The sequence below is a fragment of the Schistocerca serialis genome, chromosome 4, assembly GCF_023864345.2.
Source record: "Schistocerca serialis cubense isolate TAMUIC-IGC-003099 chromosome 4, iqSchSeri2.2, whole genome shotgun sequence".
NCBI lineage: Eukaryota > Metazoa > Arthropoda > Insecta > Orthoptera > Acrididae > Schistocerca > Schistocerca serialis.
The window spans coordinates 716475107-716498855 of record NC_064641.1 but is presented as its reverse complement, the minus strand read 5'-3'; the positions used below and the strand labels follow the sequence as shown (position 1 = coordinate 716498855).

Here is a 23749-nt window from a genome sequence, read left to right as displayed (position 1 = left end):
ACAAAGTACTGTAAGAAATGAGCCATGCCACGAGTCTGGGCCATACGCTATGCGGCAAACAGTTGTGAACGGCTGGCGCCACATGACATGCATATATCAATGGTGACTCCTCTTACGATGACAAACTGCAGCCACTGCTTGCAGCCGTAGTATATCTCTGATGTGTCCACATCCATCGTAGGTGGGGTATCTGAATCACTGACATATGCAAAACTCTTCCACCCTTTAATTGGCATGTAAGGCCGAAAATGGCCTGACCTATGCCAACTGCGTTGAGGACGGGGAGAGAGCCAAACCAAAGTCCCCACCAGTGGCTTGAGTGCCATGTCCTCCATGGCCAGAGTGGGAGGTGGCAACATATGTATGGACTGCAGCCCAGTAACAACCTCTGGGGCACAACTTGAGTTGGCCCGTGGGGAAGAGGCCATTGCATGTTACAAGGATGGCACCAGTGTCATCCTGACAGCATGCACAGTCCCACGATTGGCTGGAGTGGGTGGCACAGGTGGTAGGAACAGGAGCCATATGTGGCATGGTGGGAGGGAAGGGATCCACTTCCATTGGCTCCCATTACTTGTCTACTTCCCATCAATGCCTTGTGCTAGAGTAGAGGGTGAAGGGAGAAGAAGCAGACCCAGAGGCTGGTAACAGTTTTGGCATGAATGCTGCCCCATCAATCCTGACGAGGATTCAGGAGGAACAACAACCCAGCAGTACGTCATGCTGTGGGTGGAGTTGTGGCAATGATGGACCAGCTGCTCCAGGCTGACCGCCATCTCAAACATCTGTGTGCAAAATCTTGGCTGGGCCATGTCCATTGACAGGAGTGGACTGGTTTATTGCCAGAAATCTGGTGAGTGCATCCCTTGAGTTTTCCATTGTCAAGATTTTTTCATCTCTGATTTGAACTTCCTAACCAGCCGCTTGGCTTGAGAATTAGATGTCAGGTGAAACAGGGTGGTGATCGGATGCTCGATATCATTACATCTACAAAAATACCTAGACACCATAGCCATAAATCGTGGGTCATTGTTGGAAACCAATGTAGCTGGGGCCTCTTCTATAATGAAGATAGTAGATTAGGCTTGGATTGTGCCCCTGGAGGATGTTGTTGATGTCTGTATTACATACAGGAAATTGATCAACAACTGCACCACTCACTGGAAAGGTCCAGCAAAATGTATATGTACTCTTTGTGATGGGCAGGTCCACAGGTTAAAACGCTGTGCTGGAGCCGACCGGTTATGTGCACAGCCATAGCAGTTGCATATAATACATTCAGTGGCAGTGCCTATTCCAGCGAATACACACGATGCTGCACCGTTGCTTTCATTTGGCACATTCCCAGATATGCAGAATGGAGAAGTTGCAATGTGTGGGGGTGGAGTACAGGAGGGACAACAACCCAGCATTCTGTATCATCCATGGATAACAAAATGACTCCTTACACAAAATTAAATCTATGCCGGAGGGAAAAATTAGTGGGCCACTCTGGGTCCACATCTGTAGGCAAATGTTGAGACCAGCCCCACTGCACTGCAGTCAACACCCTGTGAAGGAGCAGTTCTGAGTTTTTCTCAGCCACTACTTCTCCTGCCATAATGGGAAACTTGTCATGGTTCGCTGCTGTTCGTGTTCAAGGCAAAACACAGTGTTCCACTTCTGTCAAAATCGGTGTCAGGGCAACATGGCGAACAAGACCGGGCATCAGCATTAGAGTGCTGTATGGTAGTTCTGTAATGGATGCCATAAGTGTAGTTATTAAGAAACAATGCCCACCACTGCAGCCATTGTGCCATTTTGTCTGGAAGTTTTGCATGGGGCCAGAGAATGACAGCAGGGGCTTGTGGTCTGTAATCAGAAGAAACTTTGTACCACAGAGGTAGACATGGAACTTCTAGAAACCATATGGCCAAAGTCTCTGCAAATAATTCACTGTGCTGAGTTCAACACCTTATAAGCAAATGCAATAGGTTGTTCCATGCTGTCAGAAAATAATGCAACAGGACGGCACCAATACCACAGTGAGACCCATCTGTGACAAGTGTTAACAGTTCTCTCAGCTGGAACGTTGCCAAACAAGGGGCTGGCATGAGATACTTTTTAAGTTTCACAAACGCCTGTTAACATGCCTCTGACCACACAACTATAGCACCCTTTTTATGTAGCTCATTAAGTGAGTGGGACATACAAGCAGCATTTTTAATGAACTTAGCATAAAAATTGACTTTGCCCAGGAAAGATTACAAGTTTTATAATTCTTAGGCACTGGTAAATTAATAATGGCGGTCACGTGGTCTTGTGTGGGTGTGAGCCCATCTTTACGTAATATGTGCCCCAAATACTTGACTCTTAACTGCAGTAAACTATACTTGACGAGATGACAATGTAAGCCGTTGGCTTGCAGCCACTCAAACAACAGTCATAAGTTGCGCTAGCGCTTCTCCTACATGCCCCCGGTAAGTAACAAATCATCCAAATAACTGGAACAATTAGAAATGTCCTGGGTGAGCTGTTTTAGAAAGTAATGAAAAATTGCGGAAGCACTAGCAGCCCCAAATGGCAATTTGCTATATCTGTATGTGTCAAAAGGTTTATTAATCACTAGACACTGTTTTGTGGCCTCATCAGGTGGTAACTGAAAATATGTGTCAGCAAAATCAACTTTTGAAAACACTACCCCCCACCCAGTTTAGATAACAGTTCCTCTTGCCTCAGGTACAAATGACAATTTGCTTGGGCATTATTGGTAGACTTAAAATCACCTCAGATCTGAGGTGACCCGTTACACTTTTGTACAATAACCGTAAGTGTCACCCAGACTACGGGATCAACTGGCCTTTGTACATCATCACTTTGCGCCACAGTGCATGCGCCAGTGAAAAGCTCTTGCATCAATAAGTTTTCCCATTAATTAAGTGTATGGCCACACTGGAGTCCAACTGAAATTCTGCCGTCACCACATTGACATCCAGTTGCAGCATGATAGGCTGGATCTGATCTGCTGTTGTCCCTGGCAGCAGCAGGATAGCATGCAGCATGCTAGGGGTTGAAGCTGATGCCCACAGACCAACACAGATACTCGCAAGGTGTCTTGGCTGACTGCAACGAAACAGATATCGCAGTATAGACAGGGATGCTGGTGAAGATAAGATGAGAGCTACCCTCTGAACATGATTTGATGGCACAACATCTGCTGAGGTTCTCATACAACAACAGAGAGGAAAAATCTTCAGGAAACACCATTGCTTTGGTATACGTTGCCAGCGAACTAAGCACTTTTGTGTTTGCATATCTACCATCATGGACGGCAAGGGAGGACTAACTGCTGAATGCTGTGGCACCAGAGTACTAGATGCATGAGAACTCGATGAACCCAATGATGACCTTGACTGGAAGTCATCAGTTGATGGAAGAGTGCGACAACAACTAACACAGGGTGTATACGACCCGGGACAACCGGGAGAAAATAAAACTTAAGTTGCAAAGGAAATGCACTATATACAAAACACAGTGCTCATACAAGTGTCTGCCAACAGCAAAATCTGTCAAAGCCTTTAGGAAGACTATGCAGTGTTTCATAACAACAAATCACCTCCAATGAGCGTGACGTCACAACTGTTTACAATAGATTCGTCTGAGCATTGCGACCGAGCTTATGCGCATGTGCAGTGGAGTCGCGTATGAGTAGTTCCTTCTCCCACTTCTGGCTACAGAAGCGTGGCAGTTAGCAGCAAGCAGCCAGATACTATCCGGAAAAATTTTGCTGGTGCCCTAAGCTGGCAGATTCACGCATGTGGCAGTTTCGGGAGGAGGGAGGGGGGGGGGGGGAGCAGGGGCAAATTCATATTATTGAGGAAAAAGATCTTGTTTCACAATGGGCCCAGCATCCGTCGCATCTAAAAATAAACTTTCCTGTAGACAAAAGGGGACGGGTCTATAAGAGCTGAGCGAATAAAGCCGAAAGGGAGAAGCAATCGCTGTTTATGTGGTTGACTAGGTTTGGAAATGATCAGCATTGTTATAATTACTAGCGAATTCCATAGATTCATACTACCAGAGTGGAAATAAATGACCAACAGGAAAAACAGGCAACTAAGATTACGTATTGTATTCTCCACTTATCCAAGAAAATGAAATTTTGACAAAACATTTTTGGCCAGACTGCTGCACTTCTAAGGGCCAGTTGTTTACACCCGCTGAAGTTATATTCTGGGAGTAGCGTGGAAAACGCGTTGTACGAACACGTAATAACGCCTGACCGGAGAACAAATGCGGAATAAGTAAACCGGTGATTGTGGCAGAGTTAGTGAGGTTAACCAGAGAATAAATTTTGACACTGACTGGAATAGTTACAGAATCAGTAATGACAAGATTGTTTGTTAGAACGAGGAAGTAGAAGAAACGGAGACTCTCACAAATCACGAAGAATATAACGATTCCAAATTTATATAAAAATTTCATACTATTACTTTTTGAACTCATGCTTCAGTAGCTAGAGACTATGAATGAAATGTGAAACTATTTCCTAACATAAAACTTTTTGCTTGTAGTAGGCCTAATAGGCATTTAATGATATTGGTACTTCGTGAATTATATTCTGTCGTATTATAAAAATGACCATTTGTGCTAAAACAGTCACGTTTATTTGGTGTGTGTAACAATTGCCGCAACATTAGGCAGGCCTATTTCATTTTATCTAGCACTCAGTGACAAAATACACATAATCAGATCGAGAAACCACACCAGTGTTGGTTCTATTTGTATTAACAGCTTTTCTGGTAGTAGACAACAACATTTTGTTTTTTTGTGTATCAAAATGTTGACGAACTTTGATGAGGTAATAGATTCTTTGCCAGAAAGGGAAGTACGCCATATAAAGTTGTGGCATGATTAGAGAGAAATAAAATGCTAGGATTGAGGAAATGTGTACCGTCTTGCTTGGCTCTTGTCTTTACTCGTTTTATGTATTCTACATTTAATTTTATGTCACTTTAAACAGCAAGTTATTAGCCAATAGGCAGTAAAGACTGCAAATTTTCTGAAGAATTCTTGTTCTCCCGGTTACAAATAATCCCATCCACTATTAAGTGCGAGATTTTTTAAAGAGGGGCAGGATGTCAAACCGGCCAACTGGGAGCAGGAGAGGCACCACAGGACATTTTAATTTCCACTGGCCTGAATATAGTTTGATGGCACCCATTACAAAATATTACACGTTTGAATTCCACAGAGTGAAATACAGAGACATGCGATGGAAGAATGCTGTGTGAAGAGGCGTGGCACTGCACTTCGGCACACTAAGACCAAATAACATGTCTCACGTTCCCTTGATCATATATGCTTTATGTATCAGACTCATCAGAAAGATGTGTGCTACAAAATGAAGATATTTTTGAAAAGTCAATTTTTTAAATTTTTGGCGTCCTACCTCAAACGCTCGAGGGAGGGGGAGTGCCACTATCTAATATTGCCCCGGTTCGGAAATATCGTAGATCTGGAAATGATGCGCAGAGCAGTCTGAGTTGTAGTGGGGAGGTGGTAGTCTCCACGTGACCCGTGTTTACGTTAAGTGATTTTGCTGTTTCCTCTTCATTTATTGCTCTCATATCAAACGAAAGCAAAATGGATTTCTGTGGCCGGGAGATATCAAGTGAATTAAAATACATTTGCTTAATTATGGAAAGCTAAAATATGTTATTAGTTTCAGATTTTATTTTGTTTCCACCTTTCTGACAGTCAAGCGTTAACTGCCTTGCAGAGCAATGAAGTTATTTTTGTTGGTTTGTTAAAGAAATTTGACTTTTATTAATCTTTTCTGCTGAGAGAAATTATTTGAAACGAAGTGTTTAATTCCACACTATTGGCTAGTTTCAACTGTTCGCTACATTTCAAGTTCACATTTCCATCTTCTAGTGCGTATGACATTATGCCATAATAAAGAACCGAACATGAGATAATGTGGTACTGGTACTCCAAGAAAATTTACATCTGTATCTGGACAGACGAATGTGCACAGTAAGCCGATTTATGCATTTTAGTATGGTTCACAAAATTCCCATGCTCTTGGAGTATCCTCTAATGTCTTGTTTCTTTTATGACATAATGTAAGATCTTTTAATGTTTTACATGTACGAACATGCGGGCTCCCTGCGTCATCGTATCTACACAATCGCGGCGACATGTCATCTGGCGCAACTGCTGAAACAAATCTGTTTCTAAAATGTCGCGGGAAAATATTCCGAATGATTGTTTGGAAAACGTTACTTTCAAGTAAATTAAATTTCCTTTTGCACAAGATGAACTCTGTGTGCGAATGTCCAATGAATTCTTAAATCACAGAGCATTTGACTCTCGTTCAAAATTCAAATCGTTGAGGACGACCATTTAGAATATTTTCAAGCCCAGACGACCAGACATTTTTGACGTTGTAAAAAACTTTACTGGCACATTTGTGTGCGCAAAAAAGATCAACATTATGTGTGAAAGCTTAGCTTCTCTTGCAGCTTATTAATCCCAGAGGCCAATATTATACGTGAAAGCTTCTCTTTTCTTGTAGCAACACCATGTTCATTAATTTAAGCCATTACCTTTTCCTATTTGTGTGTTCGCGCTACTTAACAGTGGTGTTGCTATTGGCTGACTACATCACGTGTCCTATGCTCTGAATATCTGCTGACATCGGCTGGCGAGATCGCTTGACATGAGCTATGACTGGCTTAAAAAAGCGCATCGCAATCTCTATTTCAATTCTTCGGAAAGTAATATGCGATGTTTGGTGGAATTCGCATTTATACTTACGTAATACGAAAATATGCATCAGACATCTTTCCAAAACGTGTTTTTTCTCCTGAGTTTAGTTTTCTAAAGTGCCGGGAATTTCTACGTCGTTGTATAAAACCACAAGCATTGAAAGGATTGTTTAGTGTTACAGCTCTGAGGAAAAGTATACTGTCACTTAACACGGAAAAAGTGTATTTTCATCCAGGAGAAAGTGTATTTCCATCCGGGAGAAAGTGTATTTTTAACCGGGAAATCCGGGAATTTTTTTTCCTTGTTCACGTATACACCCTGTAACACTATTAACAGTGTCAAAACCAGAAGAATCATTGAACAGAGCTTGTGCTAAGGCAGTCACTTCATTCGCCTTGTCAATTTTTAACACATCACTCAAAGTAGAATCCAAAATTTGTTAAGTCTTTGCACTAACCTCACAGTATGGAGCCATGCAGGTAACGTCTTGAAATAAAGAATCTGCATAAGACGCACCACACTTCTGACATTCGGAATCATACCTGAAAGCTAGGCACTGTAAATCAGCAACCCACACTGCATGTTTACTTTCTTAAACACACTGATTGAACTTGAACCTAGCTGCAATGATGTGCAGTTGGTGTTTGTAGTATTAAGTCAGCAAACTGTAAACTTCAGAAAACTTCAAGCTACTAGGATCCGAGAGTGGGCATAATTTTTGCACCATTTCATACAGTTTACTACTAGATGACAGCAAAGTACACAATAGTGTACAGGATCGTCAGTTTGACTTGCCTTGCAGTGTAGTTTGAAACACTGTAAATAGACCTCCCAACTCTCTCTTGCCTCATCAAAGGAAGCGAATGGTAGAGTGGCAGGTGCAGAAACAGCAGCTGCTGGCTGTTGTCGATTTTGGGGAAACTGTAACACCAATGTGTGCTGGTCCTGCTGCTGCTGCTAGCACAACTTGGCAGACTCAGGATTCGTGGTTCACTAAACAAAATAGCACATTGAGAAAGTTCCTTGTTGTCAGCTTTCTATCCTGTGTGGCGTAGGTAGAAACTCTTTATTGTCACTTGCTCCAGCAGGTATACCAATCTACACAGAAACGAACACAGGTTCTTATAAGTCTGCAGTAGACTGAGGTCATGAAGTGAATGAAGTATTAACAAGTCCGGGACATAGCAAAGTCAGCGTAACAATACAACAGTTCCAAATCAGTAGCCACTCAAGACAGGAAACAATCTAAGTCAACTTGGCTGTGCAGTGGGACAATAGGAACAGCTACAAAGTACAGCAAATAATGAACAGTGCTGCAACCCAGGGCCACAGGCTCAGTGCAAACAGTTGCCACTGAGTGACATTGCGTGATGTATATATCTCGGTGGTCGCGCTCCTTAACAGTGGCAGCCTACAATTGTCACTCATAGCCTCATAGTACCTCTGACATTTCCACATCCATGCTAGTTGGGAAATTCAAGTCACTGTCGGATACAAAACTAGTGACATTTTTCTACAAACTTACCAAGGTGTAGGTAGTAAAATGTTACAAGAGAAACCAAAATGTTACAGTTTTTATGACACATACCTAGTATCACAGAAAATGACGGTATTCATTAAAAGACTGCACTACTGCAGTCAACCAAAACTCTTAAACAGAAATAACACATTTTGACTTCCCATAAGTTTTATATGTCATTTAGTCTCATTTCTGACCTAAATAAATGATTGTAAAAGGTATAATATTTATGAATGATTTGACCTTATTGGTGAAGTAACAGATGACAGTTGGAGTAGACAGTCTAGGTTATAATGTCAGAGACTTTTAAATGTTTCAGTGGAGAGAGGTTAACTCTTAATTGTTCAAGAACCCAAGCTCTGCACCTTAACAGTTAATATTGTCATCAAAGTGGCAGGAGAGGAAAAAAGCCAACAAAGGCTGGTGGATGTAACAAGTCATAAAAAATCAGAACAAAAGGAAAATATAAAGAGCAGATAGACCATTAGTCACTTGAAAGCTCAATGCGAAGGAGCTATGCCAAGAACTTATATAAATTTCTTGATCTTCATTTATTAATGATTTATTTTCCACCTGTTAACCATTGTAATATTCTATCAGTCCCTACGGTTTCCCCTTTTTCTTTGTTAAAGGCTTAACAGGTGTATTTGAATACATGAGGTTTGAGACAAATAGGTTAATGTTGATCTTTTAAATATTTAACTGTGGAAAGTATGGTCTGTTTTGTTATCTAGTACAGGGTGATGTCATTAGCTATTTGTGTCCTGCTCCATATGTGGAAAAATTATGTTAACTACATTTCTTTTGTTGTAAATGAATTATTATTAGTTAATTACTATCCCTCCACAAATATTATATTTCAGTAACATGTCAATAAATATAAGTCAATGAAAATGATCAGTTTTTGTAAATATAATGTAACTGGATAGAAAAAAATTACTCACTAGGAGGCAGAGTTCTGGTGGCGTATTTTATGAACTCTACAGTTTTTCCTACACCTCACCAGTCCTTTTCCATCACCCTCTTCCTTCCCCTCCAACCTTTCTGCCAGAAGGAGGAGCCACTGGCTTTGAAAGCTTACCAACATTAAAAGTTTTTATATGTGCATTCTCCTGATGCTGCTTGGTGAGTGATTTTTTTTTTTTCTGTTGACTTACATTATATAAATAAATGTAAATTGTGAAGTCCAAATATATTGACAAATAATGTAAAAGTGATATTGCCAAATAACATTTCAGACATCCTGGTGGTCACGTGAGTGGGCACTGGAATGGTTTCCTGTTTGGCGAGGCTTAGTCATATGTGGTGACTTGCGCCATTCCACTCTGTACCTTCCAACGGAGACACTCTCTGCTGTGGGTTCACATTCTGTTGAGGAGGCATTGCAGCAGTCTCCCACCTGCTGTGCTCTCATACTGCGTTTTCCTTCCATTGTGTTGCGCACCAGCTCACCTGCCAATACCAGTGGCATGCATCTTGAAGCTTCTTGTTTATCTCAGAAATTTCCTATTGAGCTCCCACCTGCTGTCTGGAACAAAGGTGAGTAAGAGAAAATTAATGTACTAGCTGAATGTGAGGCTCCAACCCCACTCAGTAACTGGGTGTGGGGCAAGAGAGAGAGGGGGGGGGGGGGGGGGGGGGGTAATGACCAAAATCAACTCTTATTTTGTAGAACTGATGAGCTAACATAGTTCAAAGGCTTAAAAAAGTTTCTTGATTATTGGGCAAATTTCATTGTGCTTAAAGGACAGTTTCTGGATTATTTCTCGATTTGTTAACAGCATACAAGACCATTAACCATCAGCTACTGTCAGTTAAGTTCCACATCCTGACCAAGGACTTAAACCTAACCAGGTTCATCACTATTCTTCTGCAGAATCATTGGTTTTACATTGACTTTCAGAACAGCTGATGGAGGTTACAGAGATACAGTCTCCCTCAAGGAAGTTTACTGACTCCAGTCCTGTTTACTCTAAACGACCAACCTATGACCCCCAGTTCCAGGAGTTTCTTGTATGCTGATGATCTCGACCTTGCCTCACAGAACAAACACTTTGATTCAGTGGAAAACTCAAAAACTGGCTGGTGCACAGTGGGTTAGTGAAGGCAAAACAGTTAGAGCCTCTGCAGTTGCACTGTATTATTCCACTGCACATTACATGTCCTGTTTGGAATAACTCAAGCCACACCAAACAGGTGGTGTACAACCCTTGGTGACACATGCAGACTTACAACAGGCTGTTTAAAATCTACTCCAACTGTGTGGCCTTACCACCTGAGAGGAGTAGCACCACCATGTTCAAAGAGAAATAGTTGTGAACTAGGAAGGTAAGAAAATAGTGTAGGCAGTAACTCATCTATTACATGGACTTGAAATGTATGTGCAAATCCAGGAAGAGTTTTCTGAGAACATCGGACATACTTACAACCACAGATGAAATAGCCAGGTTACAATAGTGGGAAGCAAAGGACCCTTTTCCCCCTGAGTGAAAAACAGTGCCTGAAACCCTACCACATGGTTATGACAAGGGATGGCTGACATTGAAGCCCTGGAATAGGTTGAGATGAGGAATGGGCAGATCCGGGGTTCATATGGCAAGGTGACACTATGAGGAAGAAAACATTATCAAGTGTGACTGTGTCCAATTCCTGCGTGGAAGATGGTTTGCATCAGGCCTCGGAAATGCACTAGAAGTGACCAAGTTATGGTCAAATTTTATGTAACGTAATGTAAATGCATGTGTTTTTGACACAAGAATAATATTAATAAATAAATAACAGACTGATTTAATTTTTTAAGTTCGTGCAATAATTCACTTTGAATAAAAAAAACTGTAATTTGGTGCAGTGAATAATATTTATGGCTCATTCTTTCTACCATGTTAATTATGTTATTACAGGATTAAGACATTTTTAAAGATAAGTAAGTTAAATTGCTATTTGAGAAAAAAATATTAGAAAAAGAAAAATGTTCTGCTGTTCCAGAGAAAATGACTTTCCCATGGAGTATTTCAATGTCAGATCTTAGTATCTGCACATTTCAGAAATCAAGACAGTTGCATTTTCTCAAGCCTGTTTCTGCTACAGCAACTGTTGCCATAACTACAAAATATAAACCAGATGAGACCTCTTTGTCTTCATTGTATTTCTGTGTTCACATTGATACTACACCAGTGAAGTTAGCAGTATCACAGATTCAGGTGAGAATAATTTTTAGAAATGTAATAAACTGTTGAGAATAAACCAGAACATACAGAATCGTTTATTGTTCCATTTTGTCAGTTCATTCATTTTTTATGATTTGTAATTTCATATCTTTAAAATAGTGATTGAAACAGAAATTTTCACCCACTTTTTTCAGTCATGATAAATATTTAAGCTGGATAACTGATTCTTACATAGTTTTACCGATAATTGCTTTCTTATATAGTTTTGATTTTTATCTCGTTTCTACAGATGAGTCTGATGGCAAGAGTAATTTTTGATGTCTTGGATGTAGTATCTGCCTTTAGTTTTGGCAGTATTAAACAGCAGCAACAACAACTGCATGTACCTGAAACAATTCCAGAAGTACCTGCTCAAAGTCTTACTAGCCCCACTGTGTTCCGTGAAAGCAGTGGAAGTCATGAATCACTCCATGCAGATGCAGACGGTGGCACATCCCCTGACCCAGGTTATTTAATTATAGTTATGTGCATCTAACATGTGAATTAAATTAATTTATTTCATTTTAAATTGTTCCTCTGTTGTCATGGAGTCTTTGTCTAGTTGTAGGTGGAGATGAGTGTGCTCAGGTGTGCCCTCTCTCTCGGTGTGTGTGTGTGTGTGTGTGTGTGTGTGTGTGTGTGTGTTTGTGTTTGTGTTTGTTTAAAAAGGCCCTGATCATTTTAGATGATTTTTGGAACATTTCCAAATCTGTTTCAAATAAAAAAAAAGCTTGTGAATAATTGAATTAGAGACCCATATACTGTAATTTGTAGCATCTCTTTTTCACTTTGATAGCTTTGGTGATTGTGCTCACCTGTCATGGCATGGAGCCTGAGAGGCACCAGAAGGATGTTCAGCCATGACATCTCATGTACCATCACAGTTTATGGAGATTGACACACATTTCTCTTGATGGGGCATCCACAACAGTTATTCAGTAGCAGTGATAAAATCGTTACAGTTGTTGCTAAAAGTGAAAGCACTGCCCAGTTACTGAATGTATGTCCATTTTCAGGTGCATATTAAAATATGAGCCCACAGTCCATAACAAACATTACAAAGATTAAAATATGCACTGTTGTAATGTATTTTAACCTTAGTTAAGCATCCTTTAATAAATAATTTTTACAACTGTAGGAACATTAGGAACTGCGTGAGCACTCGCATATCCATGAAGGGTCTCACAAATAAATCTTACACAATTTGGGAATAGTGGGCTGGTGCATTCACGTGCTGAATGTGCGGTTAAATTGGGACACTGTAGGTGAAGAAGAGGATGTGCATGATCTGACGGTAGGTGGGTCCTGTGTTGTTGGCAGGTGGTAGGCAATGATAGGCCCCTCAGCGGAGCTATTTCATACCATATATAAATATCTGTGATTCCTGCCTGAGCTATGTTCTGTTGGCAAGTGTATTACAGTGCCTCATGTGGTTATCACTCACACTCACATAACTGAATCAGTATGTGCCAATCTTTGCCATGACACGTCAGTCCAGATGACTTTTTTACCCATGCCTTGACCATCTAATGGCAAGGAGGCAGTCATGAATGGTGTGGCTGTTCAGGAGTTGTTGTCCACCATTGAATTGGCAAGCATTTCGTTGCACTGCATCCTGTCCTTATGTAGTCAGTGATAGTGGTCAGAGCTCGTTTACCTACAGCAGTTGATTCTGGCGATAGTGGTGGGTCCCATCTTGAGGTACTTGCAATGTATTCTTGAAACGGTCAAATGTAAAAAACTCAATAGCTGCAAGACCCGGTGGATAGACTATCTTATGCATTAAGCTCACATAATCTGGCCACAATCTAATGCATTAATATTGTGTGTCTTCATCATACTGTAATCTGCTGTTACACCTATGGCCGTATCAACGTCTAATGACATCCCAGTCACATGAGCCACTTAACTACACCCTTCGCTGTGGCCTAATGCAGTGTATGTCCCCATTAACATTTATTTTCCTGCTATCTCTCTTTCAGGTTTGATCTGAACTTATTTTTCGCTTAACTTCTTCTAATTTTAATACCTGTTAATTCTTTTGAGCAACATTCAGCATTCATATTATGGGTTTTTCTTATTTTCACAATTGTATTTACATCATCTTATTCTCATTGATATTCTTCACTCTATAATTTCATGGCTTATCTGCTCCTCGCCCTCACCTGCAACTCTGGAGTCCTCTTCCTTTGTTTTTCCTCCCTATTTGTTTCAGTGAGAAATGCTTAAATTATGTAAAATAGTTGGTGCACCATCTGTTACTCATAGCAGCAAGATCAGCTTTTTTGGGGCTGAACTGATTTTGTGGGGGTGGAGGCATCAAAATGAGGCAGTTTGTGAAACAGTCGGGATGAGAGCAGGTAGGAGAGCACTCGAGTATAAACCAACTTCAGTGTAGAAAGCTGGAGCAATTTAATGTAGTAGTGATTCAGCTTCAATATGATTAAAAGGGAGTAAAGGGACAACAGGAAGTTAAACCAACCATATGTATCACCACATTAACATACTGTTGGAGAGGGGGGGGGGGAGGGGGGGGGACGACAGGAGGAGGGTTACAATGAGGTACATTTAGTTATACTAATTGTCTCTTTGGTAGAAGAATTTACCATGGCCAGATTCATTGTTTGCTGAGGTCACCACATGCACATTGAATGTGGGCTTGAGAGAGGGAGCATCCACATAGCATTATTAGAGTCGAAAGTTCAGCTGAGTGAATATCCAGCTGATGAAATGTTCAACAGTTGAAATATTGGGTGATGGATTAGGAAAGAAGTGTCATCTTTTGCACACTGAAGCTGTTCTGAACATCATGTAACGAGTGTGTTATCATTCTTCTCAGAGAATAGAGCACCAAGTGAAATATATATAATTTTTGGAATTTAGCACGTATAATCCACCTCCAGCTCATAGTATTATATAGTATCAAAGACTATATCACCATTTGCTCCATATGCAGCAGGATAATATACTGTGGCAGGCAGTATACAGTGTGCAATAGTAGTACTGCAGTGCTGCTTATTGTAATGAAGACTGACATGAGATGCACTGAAAGAGGTAATTTGTGGCTAATCCATGCCCCACAGTATGTGATGATATGCTGAGTGTTGCTGGAGACATCTGTGGTTTTTTGTCATGTGCACACAGTCCACAGTGCAACAAACTTCAGCAAACTGTAGTGGCCGACAATGTGCAAGTGTAGCTGCTCTCCAGATTTAACTTTAAAGTCTTCTACAGTCATGCAAATGAACTAATAGTAATCCTGTACTGTGGTCACATTTCGTGAGCAGGCCAGTGTTTTCTATGTGTGGCAATTGCCAATTATGTCCCAACATACATGTACTGCACTACAGAAGTGGCTCATAGCTATGAGTAGTTCTAATGTGTGCGTCAGTACTGCGTTACTCATGTTACCAGTTGACTTAACTATTCGTAAGATAGTCGAATTATTACAATGTGATTTATTGTCACTAATATTGAAACATCATCAAAATTTTGTAATAATAGCTAATATATGACTGAAGGGGAGGAAAGAAGGAGTTGATGCTAATATTTCAGCAATTATTAGACTGTCTGATCTCCACCACACCTAAATTTGAGCCGTTACTGAGCGAGATGGCGCAGTGGTTAGCAGACTGGACTCACATTCGGGAGGACGACGGTTCAATCCCGCATCCGGCCATCCTGATTTAGGTTTTCCGTGATTTACCTAAATCACTTCAGGCAAATGCTGGGATGGTTCCTTTTAAAGGGCATGGCCAACTTCCTTCCCCATCCTTCTGTAATCTGATGGGACCAATGACCTTGCTGTTTGGTCCCTTCCTCCAGATCTACCAGCCAACCATCCAATCAGCCATTCCATACTTCTAATATCTATACCCTGTATCCAGTGTGTTATTTTAGAGTCACCATGTATGTATTTTATCAAGATTCTGTTACATAACTAGAAAAGAAAAGTATTATGTTACTCTGTATTATCTTTGTGTGTAACATAATAATATACACACATTATTCCAGGTGGTGTTAAAATGACAGCATGGATTCAGTCAACACTTGCTAAATTAGTTTTGTCATTATATGTTGATGATAAAACTGATTCAAATGAAGGAAATGAATACAAACTTAGTATTGATTTGGAAGATATTATGACATCACTCGACTTACAGCACATATACTCAAAACTGAAATGTAAAGTGGCTTCTGCCAATGTTCTGCATTTCAAGAGGTATCTACATAAATTTATGTTTATACATAATAAATAAGAAAAAGACCTCACATCTCTTTTCCTTTTAATTTATCAATAAATAAAAAAAGACCTGCATATATCTTTTCCTTTTAATTTATCTTGTTTGCTGAGGAAAGAGGATATTGAAAAATGTAAATACTTGTAGTTTTTAGTTCTTTCTTTTGCCTTCTTGAATAAGCCACCGTTACCATTAATGTCTTATGATATTCTTGTTTTGATAGGTCATCTGCATCTGAGCAGTGGAAACCGGGTATATTTTTAGGATTAGTGATGCGAGGTCAGGATGACATCAGCACACCACCATCACCCATGTCACATCAGGGCACAGCTGATGAAGGTGGTGGTGGTTTCCTCAGTATGACGTTCACTCGAGCACAGTGCACACATGTGCATACACAGTGGGGAACGAATCATTTGCCACCAGCAATAACACGCACAGTTCTCCCATTGCAGGCAAATAAATCTATTTCAGAAATTGTTATCAAAATGCAAGCAGTGGATTTTTTACTACCACCAGCAGTACTTGGAATTTTCATAAAGGTTTGTAGACTCCAAAGTTCACATAAAAAGTGGCCTAATTTACATATTAACACTCTGTGTTGTACAAAGGGTGATTTTATGTTTGGAAAGTAAAAATTGAACCACTATATATTTTTGGGCAATTTATGTTTCATATGTTCAAATAATTCTCCACAGAGTTTAAACGTTTTCCGTAATGTCTGAAATGTTTTATAGGTTCTCAGAAGGAAATGTACTACTCCACTGTAGTAATGGGTTAGCCATTTTGTTTTGGCTCCTCTAGCAGTGTGCTTCAGTACTGTGGGGTAGGCATTTCATTGCATGCCAGGACTGCTGTCATATACCTGCAAACATTTCTGCAGTATCCAACTTGATCTTCCTCTAGATCGACTACTTCCAGTTGTTCCAAACTTCTGTAGATAATTCAAATAAGCATTTCTCAACCATGGCTCATTTAGCTGATGGTTTGTAACAATTTGGCTGTCAGCACTTGCCTTCTGTGCTGATGAGGCAATTACTTCCTTCTTAAAGTCTACGAATATTTTACCTCTCTCAAATACCCGACATACCAGACTGAACAGTTTTGTTGTGGTTGTTTCTCCCAAGGATTTTAATAATTCTGAGGAGAGATGTCTTTTTTTTTTTTACTTAGGTCTTCCAATGATCTGTCAAATTCATATGGCAGTGTTGTTCCGTCGCCCCTTCCCCTCCCCCTCCCATCTTATCTGCACTTCTTTACTTTCTATAAGATGGTCTTCAAGTTTGTTTTCTTTATGTAGCCCGTTGATATATTCCACCCACCTTCCAGCTTCTTCCTTACTTATTACTGATTAGCCATCTGGGCTCTTGATGCTGGCAACCTGCTTCTTTTTTCATTAACAGCTCTTTTAGTTTTCCTTTACATGGCATCTTTATTTCTTGTAGTCCTCTAAGCTTCTATAGTTTTCTATTTCTCCTCTAGCCATTCCTGCTTTACCATTCTGTACCTTGTCAGTCTCATTTGTGATCATCTGTATTATCTTTCGTTGCTTTGTGTTTTACATTTCTATATCTTCTCCTCTTGTCAAACAAATTCAACATCTTGTGTGTTGCCAAAGTATTCTGTTACAATCTTTTTTACCTAATTGTTTGTTCGCTGCTTTTACTGTTTCACCTCTCAAAACTACCCTTTCCTCTTCTGGTTTATCTTTTTACCTACTTCAGTCAGTTGTTTCCTATTACTCCCTTCGGAATTCTCAAGATTCTCTACTTCTTTCAACTTATCCAGGTCTCATCCCCTTAATTTGCTGATGGTCATTCTTTAGTTAGAAACAGAGTACCAAGTTTGCTAGTATCTAGAAATTAATCTTTGTATGTGAGGTAACAGTTTTAACTTTCTTCGACTGTTTACATGTCTCTTTGGGAGTTATTGATATTGTGCTCACAATTCTACTGTTTTACATGACAGAAAAGGCTCAGTTTTTCTCTGATTAAAGAGTAAAATTTAGTCATCACCATTGAGTGGTAATATTGAATGGAAACCAGAAACAGATTTAGGAATTTGGTACAGTTATTTCTTGTGTAAAGAGCACAGCAGAAAATCTGACAAAAAGTATAGTTTGCATGAATCTAATGTGCAGTGTTGCATCACATTTGAGAATAAATGGCAAACTGCCATTCCATTGAGGAAATACTACAGAGAGCCAAAAGCTGGGAAATACGATGAACTTGAAGCTAGGATTATTTCCTTTGTTCAAGTTAAAGGGGCACATGATACATATCTTGTAACAAATAATCCTGTTAAAGGCACTGGAAATAGTGAAGACCTTAAACGTACAACAGAAAGAATTCCCTAAAGTATCAGTTGGTGCCACAGGTTTATACATAGAAGAAGCACTTCAAGGGGGTAAATGACTGTAGCCACAAAAAATTCTATTTAAAGCACGTTACTTGCAATACTGTTAAAAAAGTCATCATGCGTATTGGTTCAATACCTGCTGGACATGGTGGCATCACAGTCCAATAGATGTCTTCTACCACTCCTTCTACCACTCCTTGACCACAAGTGTTTTCCCTGAGTTGTGCAAAGAGGGATTAATTAAGTCACTACCTGAAAAGGACATTGCCACAGCACCCTGTGATTATTGATTTATTCGCATTCTTCCTGCACTGTCCAACATCTTAGAATATATAGTCCAGGACCAAGTAACAAACTACCTAACTACAAATGACCTACTAGATGAATACCAGTCAGGTTTCCATAAACATTACAGCATAACATTTGCCTTAATAAAGGTAACAGATGAAGCTTACCATAGATGCACAGGAGGCAACTATCGTGTGCTCTTTAGACTTCAGCAAAGTCTTTGATCTGTCAACTTTGGCGTTTTACTTGCCAAGCTCAGCAGACCAAATTTCTCGCCAAGTGCAGCGCACTGGTTTTGCTCATACCTGACGTCTCACCGGCAGTGCATCATCTCTGGCACAGTAAAGGCACAGAGGGGGCAGGTAGTATCAGGGCATCCCCCAGGGTATTTGGTCCTATACTCTTTTCATTGTATGTAAATCTTATGTCAACAGTTTTGTCCTACTGCAAATACCACATGTTATCTGATGACCTCCAGGTGTATCCCAGTGCAAAACCAATAAACCTGAAGACAGCTATTGAGAATCTCAGAAGTGACCTTTGTACACTAGCAAAATGAGCACAGGAGGGTTTAAAGTTCAACTCATCCAAACCCAAAGCGGTACTGGTTGATCATTCTAGGCTTGGTAGCTTGAAATATTGGGAATCCCTACCACACACACACACACACACACACACACACACACACACACACAAAAATGCAACTCTCACACATGTGACTGGTGACTGTAGTCTCTAGCTCCAACTGCCAGAGACTGTGGTCATGTGTGTATGAGTTGCACTTGCACACGCACACACACCTGTGTGTGTGTGTGTGTGTGTGTGTGTGTGTGTGTGTGTGTGTGTTTTGTCCATTTTCAATAAAGGCCATGTTGGCCAAAAGCTCACATTCTGAGTCTTTTTGTTGTGCCTATCTGTGAGTCAGCGTCTCCACTGTATGATGAGTAGCAACCATCCTTTTCATAGTATTGTTACATTCCATGCTGCATTTTTCGTTGTTTGATCTTTAAGACAAATATCAGGTTTTCTTATTCAGCAAAGAGTCTAGGAGCAATAATAGGTGAAAATATAAAAATTAGACTGAGGACTTAACAGCAATGTGAAAGAATACATCAGCATCTCCCCATGCCCTACAAAAATATAAAAAGCTATTTCCTTGTGATCTAAAAGAGGAACTTGTACAAACACGTGTGCTTCGAATTTTCAATTATGGCTATGTTATCTTGCAAAGCCTTTCTAAGGATGCTCACAGCAACTTGTACAAACACGTGTGCTTTGAATTGTCAATTATGGCTATGTTATCTTGCAAAGCCTTTCTCAGGATGCTCACAGCAACTTGTACAAACACGTGTGCTTCGAATTGTCAATTATGGCTATGTTATCTTGCAAAGCCTTTCTCAGGATGCTCACAGCACCTAAAACCGGTTTTGAATGTCTGTGTTAATTACACCTATGATGTTTGATTCTTTGATCATATTTCACAATCATAACAAAATCCTTTCTCTCTCTCACTCCATCATTCAGCCACTTTCGTGAATAATCTCCTGCATTAAATTATTGAACTGAATAACATTTCCAGCTTCAGAAGACATTTAATGACTTATCTACTAAATCAACAGTAAGGATTACCATTGTCCCTGTACACACCCATTACCCTTGTACAGCCTTCTTTCCAAAATGATGATCTTGATTTCCCAGTGTTCTTAGTTGATACAGACGCCTTAAATTTCTTTTCCCCAGAAATCACTGTATCAGAAAACATCTATCTTGTACACCTATAAATTCTTCTTACATGTGCCACTATCATTATTGTTATTATTGTCATTGTTACTACTGCTGCTACTGCTATTAAGATTGTTATTTTTTTAGGAAACTAATGTAAAAAAGTACTGTAGGTGTGAAACCTTGGTCTGATGTGAGAGAGTGAGTGATGGCCCTAATCACATCAAGTTAATAAATAAATAAATAAGCAAATACTTCACTAGCACAGAGACTGCCAGAAGATACTACCGAGAAACTTGTCAGCTTCCAAAGCACATAAACCAAATGTGGCAATGGCAATCTTATCCTCATCAACAGTGTCGACAAGTCACCCATCTTTTGGGGCATGATGAGCAATGTGATATAGACTATAAAGAGTCAAACAGTATTGTATTACAAACAACTGGAAATGAAAAATAATTACTCTGATGTTGGCATTTGCTGCTGAAGGCAGAAAATAAAGAATAAAGCCGCTTCACTGAACATAGATCTAGTTGTTAAACATGGAATTGTGACTCCAAAACAGCTGGTGCTTGACGTCATTTTCAACAAGCCATTTGAACACCATCTCTGTGAATGCTATTCATATTGGCTTTTAGAAGACAATCATGCACTCTCTACATCTTGGAAGATTAAAAAGCCATCAGCCAGCCTTGTGTATGAGTAGAGTCTCTCTTCGTGGCATACAATATCGTGACATTCCATCATCAAAATGTTCGAAAAGTACTGCTTGTCCAGTATCCTGGATGGTAGGGAGGACAACATACTTTGGGAGGAGAGTGATGAGCGACTCAGCGGACATATAAAAAGGGCTATGGAAAATCCAGGATGGAATAATGATATTAAATAGTAAAGATTGTTACCTCTCCATAAGTTCTTGGATTGGATAAAGTCTTCCTCAATGCACCCCCCCCCCTCCCCCTCCACACACACACACACACACACACACACACACACACACACACACACAGTCCACAGTCTTCACCAGTCTTCACACACACACATGGCCACTGCCGTCTCCAGACACCAAGGCCTGAATACAGTAACCCGTGACCTTGGCAGGGTGGCTAATGGAGTTACAGAAAGCACAAGGGCTGAGGAAGTGGAGGGACAACAGTGTAGGGGTGGGGAAAGATGCTATATTGCTCCCTGCTAAAAGTGTGCAGGGATGTGGTGGGGACAGGATAGAGGGCTTTTAGGTGTAGTGTGTGGGGATGTTGTGCTTGGTGGGGGGGGGGGGGGGGTAGCAGAGAAGGGGAAAGGACTATACAAGCATGCTGGAGGGGGAGGGGGGGGGGGGGGGAAGGATAGAAGGCACATTGTTTGTGGTTGGGATGGGAGCAGGGAAGGGGATAAAAGCAGGTGGGGCCGGGGTCCAGTGAAGGCAGTGAGGTTACAGGAACAAAGGTATGTTGTAGGAGAGTTCTGCTCTGCACATTTCAGAAAAGGTGGTGGTAGTGGAAAAAATCCAGGTGGCAGTTAGACCACATGGCATCCCTTTGGTGGGATAGTAGGTGGAGGCAGTAGATGCCTATTGTGGGAGTAGTTCGTAATGTGACAGGTCTTGGATCTAGATCTGTTAATGGAATATGGCTCTTGGGATGAGGGGTTGGGAACAAGAGTAGAATAAGTAAGGACAGGAATATTGCATACCACTAGGGAGGGATTATAAGGTTCATTGTGTGGTTGTGAGTTTACTTTCCATTTTGAGTGATTTTGGGAGTGATAGTGAAGCAGTGTTTGATGTCAGTTCTCAGAGATTATAAGGCCGTGTCCTATGTGAGTGACAGAAGCGACCGACAGCGAGCAACTTCTGGATACGTGACACTCGAGCAACAAGCAGCAGCATCGTGTGAAATGCTCGGTGTCCTGCATGCGAGCGACCATGTCGGACTACAAGATGGCTGCTTAGAGCCAACCAGCTGTTTCTATAAAATGGCACCCCTATACTGTAGAATACTTTAGCTGGAGAGTAAGACTACAAAATTAGGTTTACTTAAGAAATAAAGCGAAAAGGAATGCTGTGCATGAAATTTACAAAGGAAGGAATCTCCATGGAGAATTTCATAAATATGAACTACGAAGATCACCAGACAAATTCTTTGAATACACTTGAATGAGCAGAGGAGCATTCGACTATCTCATCGATAAATTAAAAACGAATGCTTTTCACATGATCAACAACTTTTAACAGCCAATAAATGCGGAAGAATGACTAACTACATGACTAACTACCCTAAATACACTCATAAATACACAGATTGATACCCAATTCAAATGGTGTACCAGTAGCATTATAGTTTGTGATTACGTGTATCTGAAAGATCCTGGGTTCGATTCTGGGCACTCATTAAATTTTAACTGACTCAGTTACAATTATGTATACTAATTTTTAAGTGTACTGTTTACACTTCATCGCTAAGTACATTTTTAAGGCCTTTCCAAATAACTTGATCTGTAAGTGTATACACACCTATCCCAGTTTATCACACACATTAAATTCCTAATAAATTACAATGAACCATGAAATTTTACAGATATTTGATGTTGCGAATGTAATTCATTAGCAGTCGGTATTAAGGCCAAATGTTTCAATTAATCTAAATAGTCTGTAAAAGTAAAGCATACAAAATTTTCGAAAAGGAAGTCAAACTTTTCTGTGATGATTTGTTTAAATGCATGAAATAAAAAATATTAGGGAAACGTTTGGTGCACCTCATTTTCTGTTCATGGTTTCAAGCATCATTCAAAGGCACGTAGAATGTTTCTCTGATCTACTTATTTCTTTTACCCAAATCATTTCATAAAATATTTTGCTGATTTCTTTCATTTATTTTATTTTCAAGCTTTATTCAGAAAGCATGATCTTACTGACTCCTCGTTTGCCTTTCTAACATACTTGATTCGAAGGAAGCATTTTCGACATTTAAATACCTCACCAATGTATTTTTTTTTATGTGTAAAATAGCTAGGCCTTGAACAGATGAAATTTTTGGCACTTCATTTACGTAGCTTGGTAGCAGCTTTTTGTGAAATATTTCAATTTTTCCTCAACTCATTAATTAAGTTTTCATTAATTATCCTGATTAGTTTCAAGCAGTTAAATATTTTCATGGAAAACTAGACCTCATGCTGGTCACTTTGATACCGCGTTTACTTGTTCTCTCCCTTTGTTCAGCTATAAAAATTTTGGACGAAACCTCATGGTGCAATATATAGAGAGTCTTGTTTTCTTCTGCTCATGCATTTACAAAAACATGTCGATTGTTCATCATACAATAAAATAGTCCCTTCTTCATGCTGTCATTTCCAAAAATCGTCATTCCGTTATCTTGAACTGTTTATGAGATATGACGATTTTTACGGCCACTTGATTCCCGAAGCGCAGGAAAGATTCGGACGTACTGCAAGCGACCCATCTGTGGATATAACAACCAATATCTCAAGAATTAAAAGAGGTATCATTACGGTCTCAACTTTAAATACAATTTAGGTATATTGGTTACATTTCACATGCAGTAATGTATGGCCTTAAATGAACTATACGGAAAGTCTATGCAATGTGATTTTACCTCTGCAAATTCTTAAAAATTTTGCACAGCCATGTACCCAATTTTGTGCAG

At 40.0% G+C, this 23749-nt stretch overlaps 1 protein-coding gene across 1 annotated transcript in view; it reads left to right on the top strand.

The window, feature by feature from the left end:
- The window catches only part of LOC126474722 (intermembrane lipid transfer protein VPS13B), a 205982-nt gene that overhangs the window by 158673 nt on the left and 23560 nt on the right, over nt 1-23749 (top strand). Inside the window, exons 19-22 of the mRNA XM_050102201.1 lie at nt 11317-11472; nt 11729-11945; nt 15493-15700; nt 15943-16261. Of these exons, the coding sequence (XP_049958158.1) occupies nt 11317-11472; nt 11729-11945; nt 15493-15700; nt 15943-16261 (900 nt within the window). The remainder of the gene's footprint in view (nt 1-11316; nt 11473-11728; nt 11946-15492; nt 15701-15942; nt 16262-23749) is intronic.